This window comes from Poecilia formosa, unplaced genomic scaffold, assembly GCF_000485575.1.
Source record: "Poecilia formosa unplaced genomic scaffold, Poecilia_formosa-5.1.2 Scaffold91, whole genome shotgun sequence".
NCBI classification, from domain to species: Eukaryota; Metazoa; Chordata; class Actinopteri; order Cyprinodontiformes; family Poeciliidae; genus Poecilia; species Poecilia formosa.
Window position 1 is genome coordinate 1,220,753 of NW_006800030.1, and position 2,370 is coordinate 1,223,122.

At 43.3% G+C, this 2,370-nt stretch overlaps 1 protein-coding gene across 3 annotated transcripts in view; it reads right to left on the reverse strand.

Annotated features, from left to right (window-relative positions):
- lhx2b (LIM homeobox 2b) overlaps positions 1-1,679 on the reverse strand; it is an 11,437-nt gene extending 9,758 nt beyond the window's left edge. The window contains exons 1-2 of one of the 3 annotated variants that reach the window (XM_007557751.2): positions 1,004-1,678; positions 455-698 (exon numbers count right to left, since the gene is read on the reverse strand). In XM_007557751.2, coding sequence (XP_007557813.1) covers positions 455-637 — 183 coding nt within the window. In that variant the 5' untranslated portion in view covers positions 638-698; positions 1,004-1,678. Of the gene's footprint in view, positions 1-454 lie in introns of all 3 variants that reach the window. The other 2 variants (XM_016674195.1, XM_016674194.1) reach the window with 2 other exon arrangements.
- Between the last annotated feature and the right edge of the window lie 691 nt (positions 1,680-2,370).

A 2,370-nucleotide genomic window follows, 5' to 3' on the forward strand; every position in this document is an offset into this window, starting at 1 on the left:
TATATATATATATATATATATATATATATATATATATTAAGTGCGTGTGTGTGTGTATTTTTTTTTATTTGAACCAATTTGATGTTACAATGTACAATATCTGAAGCTCATTGAAATAGTCAAAAGACAGTATTTTTTGTTGTCGTTTTTATTGAATAATTTCCTTAAATTTTCTTAGAACTTTATAAACTGCGGCCTGATTTATTTTTGACATTTTACTGCGACTAAACCAAGTTTCCAAGGTGCAGAATCAGCAGTATTTTAGGCCAAGACTGGGACAATGAAAATCTTCCCCAACAGTTGTTTACTCTGGTTTTCTTCTACGATGATTAAAATCAGTGGAAGGCGGAACAAGAGCACAGCCTCTGTCACATGTTTACAAGCGGCCATGCTGCCGACACTGAAAGCAGCAGAGAGAGAAGGCCAAAGAAAGGAGACAAGAAAAGTATCCTACCGTCTCTGATTCTCCCATATCGATGGCCGAGCTGATGGCCGCCGACTCGCCCTTTCCTCTCCGCTCCATTTCCTCCACCACACCGTGCACATCGCCCCCGGGGAGGCCATGGAAAAGCATCGTTGCCGCAGAGGGGAGGATGTTGTAACTGTTCTCTTCGGATCTGCAAGCCAAGATGTCCATCAGAGGCGCAGAGCCTGCGCCGGAACGCAGTGGCGACGCTCAGTTTTCGGGCTTTTCCTCGCTGCCGATGACAAGTAAGAAATCCAGTTCAGGGATTAAAAAAAAAAAAAAAAAAAAAAAAAAAAAAGAAGGAAAAATTGGACACGTGTTCTCCACACTACGTCTCATCTGCCAATGGCAACGATCATCCGAATCTCTGCAGTTCTCATTATTAATAAGCTCTGACTAATTCATTAACAGCCGCGTGGATTCCGAGTCTTTTAAAAAAAATCAATTTTCTCTTAGGAAGATTTTTCTATTGTTATTTTTGCTTTCACAAACTGCTTCTTCTATATTTTCTGATCCATTTGTTGGGAGTAAACATACCAAGTACGGAAGCTCCCGTTGCACGGCTCTCAGCCTCCTCCTTGATGGGAGGAATGTTTTCGGATGTCGGCTCTGTGGAGGGGCACTGGCACAACCATCCGGGTTGTTCTGTGTGACTCTGGGCAGCAACTTATACAGGATAACACAAAAAATACAACAATTAAGAAAAAAGGTTGGGAGGGATGATTCTCCTCCTGCGGGATCAACAGTCCAAGTTGATTCTCACAGCAGCTGATGGAAACTACTTGCCCCAGTCACAGACAAAAATAAACTAGTAATTTAAAAAACAAACAGAAAGAAAAGAAAAAAAACACGTGGCCTCTGCGTGATAAAGTCCCGTCGGTGATCTGTGGGCAGCACTTTCCGTTGTACAGCCTGTTTAGTTCTTGTTTGGGCTCATGCCTGAAGATGCGTGTGCGTAACGGCAGCAGAGGAGGAGGAGGAGGAGCTGGCTTTACGCTCACTGACTGTCCGCTAAACCCCCAAACCCGCCGGTCCTCCGTTTAAGGTCCCGGTAGAACCCTCCGCTCCTTATCTACGGGCCCTGTTGCGTCACGACGCAACGCTTGTGTTCATTGGTTCTGCCGGGGTCTCGGAACAGTTCAGTTGTCTAATTTCACCGAGAAAGAAGCAGCTCTGAGAGAGCATGTGGCAGCAGCAGCAGCCGCGGTGCGCACTGTCCGCAGCTGGGGCTTGAAAACTCTCTCTCTCTCTCTCTCTCTCTCTCTCTCTCTTTCTCTCTCTCTCTCTGTATGTGTACGTGCTAGCGCCAGCAGTCTGCTGGGATCTTTATTCATAACTCTCTACCTCAGCCTCTCCAAAGCGATCTGTGCGCAACTTGTAAGGTCTCCCGTTTAAAGAGCTGAACCATTCTTGATTTTTCCTCATTTTGTTTTTGTCTTCTTGAAATAGATGTGAAATGCAATTTTAATTCTGCGCCACAGATGGATCACCTCGGATTTCATTCCCGAAGTTGTAGAAGTTCTCTCTACCAACCTTAACTAGTTTCCACTTTATGCTTTCCAGGTTTCTGCATCACTTCCCATGAGGCTGGCGTGGAGTAGAAAGTGTTGCTCACATAGTTTTTCCTCTATCAAAACATAGATGTGAAGCTGTATTAGTTTTCGATTTGATTTAATATTTTATAAATTAAACAGATACAATAATTAATGAAAACATTGGTTTTATACATGTGTCTAGTCAGAGTAAAACAGCGGTTTATTTTAGCTCAATTTGGCAAGTCGGATTTTCATCAAGAAGTTGTTCATTTTCTCTCAACATCACTTTCTACTTTTTAGGATTTGACGTCACTTCCCATGCAGGCTGGTGTTTTAAGGAGAAGTTGTCAAAGCAGCAGCATTTCCTCC